Genomic DNA, 996 nt, shown 5'->3' on the forward strand with positions numbered 1-996 from the left:
TTTATATATAATAATATATATAAATTCAGATAGATAAAAATTCGAACTAAAACTTTTTCAAGATTTGTACATTGAGATTTAAATAATTAGATGTTAACACGTATATATATAACAAGTGAATAATGTAAAAATTTTTAAGGAACGCAAAAACGATCAATGGTTGCTACAGCTCAGTATTGTTTATGAATCTATTATTTACTACTCTTCAAATGTGTTTTATAGCTTTTCAGTTTTTCATGGTATGTGAGATTACTTATATGCGTGTTTTTTTTCATGTATTTTATAAAGTAGTTAAATTGAATAAATACTGAATTTACTGATGATATCTTTTCATTAAAAAATAGCGTAATATATTGTGATAAATTTGCACTGCGTACTTTCACGTGCAATTATTAAAATATACTATTATTTTCAGATGATAACAGATAATTTGAAAATACCTATTGTCCGAATGTTTTTTCTCTTATTTTATATAACATTTATGTTAACGCACTTCTATACATATTGCTACTCAGCTGAAAAACTTATGGCAGAGGTAAAGCAATTATGTACGTTAATGCAACCTATGCAAAAAAATCAAAATTTTCAGAGTACCAATATGGCGTATGGAGTGTATGAATGCAAGTGGTATGGCATACCATCAAAAAATGCAAAAGACTTAATGTTAATTGTATATCGATCTAGAATTCCTCTTAAATTGACAGCTGGAAAATTCGGAATCGTTTCATTAGAGTTGTTTGGAATAGTAAGATATATTTACATATATGTAGAATATAGAAAGATATATTATGTTCTCTCTATATGTGATTATGATGTGAGTCTGTATACATGTCTGCATGAAAATACAAATGTTTTTATAATTATTATATACAGAGCATTTTACAATCCTCAAAAGCACTCTCACTTTTATTTTATAAAAAAAAGAAAAACAATGTAATAATTGTGTAAATTTATATTTTTATGTAAAAATCTATATATATATATATATATATATAT

At 24.6% G+C, this 996-nt stretch overlaps 2 protein-coding genes across 2 annotated transcripts in view; both read left to right on the top strand.

Moving 5' to 3' along the window:
- LOC108755248 (odorant receptor 45b-like) overlaps window positions 1-359 on the top strand; it is a 7,289-nt gene extending 6,930 nt beyond the window's left edge. The window contains exons 9-10 of the mRNA XM_018498150.1: window positions 140-239; window positions 345-359. Of these exons, the coding sequence (XP_018353652.1) occupies window positions 140-239; window positions 345-359 (115 nt within the window). The remainder of the gene's footprint in view (window positions 1-139; window positions 240-344) is intronic.
- A 56-nt stretch (window positions 360-415) lies between these two features.
- Window positions 416-996, top strand: part of LOC108755249 (putative odorant receptor 19b) — an 807-nt gene continuing 226 nt past the window's right edge. Inside the window, exons 1-2 of the mRNA XM_018498151.1 lie at window positions 416-535; window positions 590-745. Coding sequence (XP_018353653.1) covers window positions 416-535; window positions 590-745 — 276 coding nt within the window. The remainder of the gene's footprint in view (window positions 536-589; window positions 746-996) is intronic.

This window comes from Trachymyrmex septentrionalis, unplaced genomic scaffold, assembly GCF_001594115.1.
Source record: "Trachymyrmex septentrionalis isolate Tsep2-gDNA-1 unplaced genomic scaffold, Tsep1.0 scaffold87, whole genome shotgun sequence".
Classification (NCBI taxonomy): domain Eukaryota; kingdom Metazoa; phylum Arthropoda; class Insecta; order Hymenoptera; family Formicidae; genus Trachymyrmex; species Trachymyrmex septentrionalis.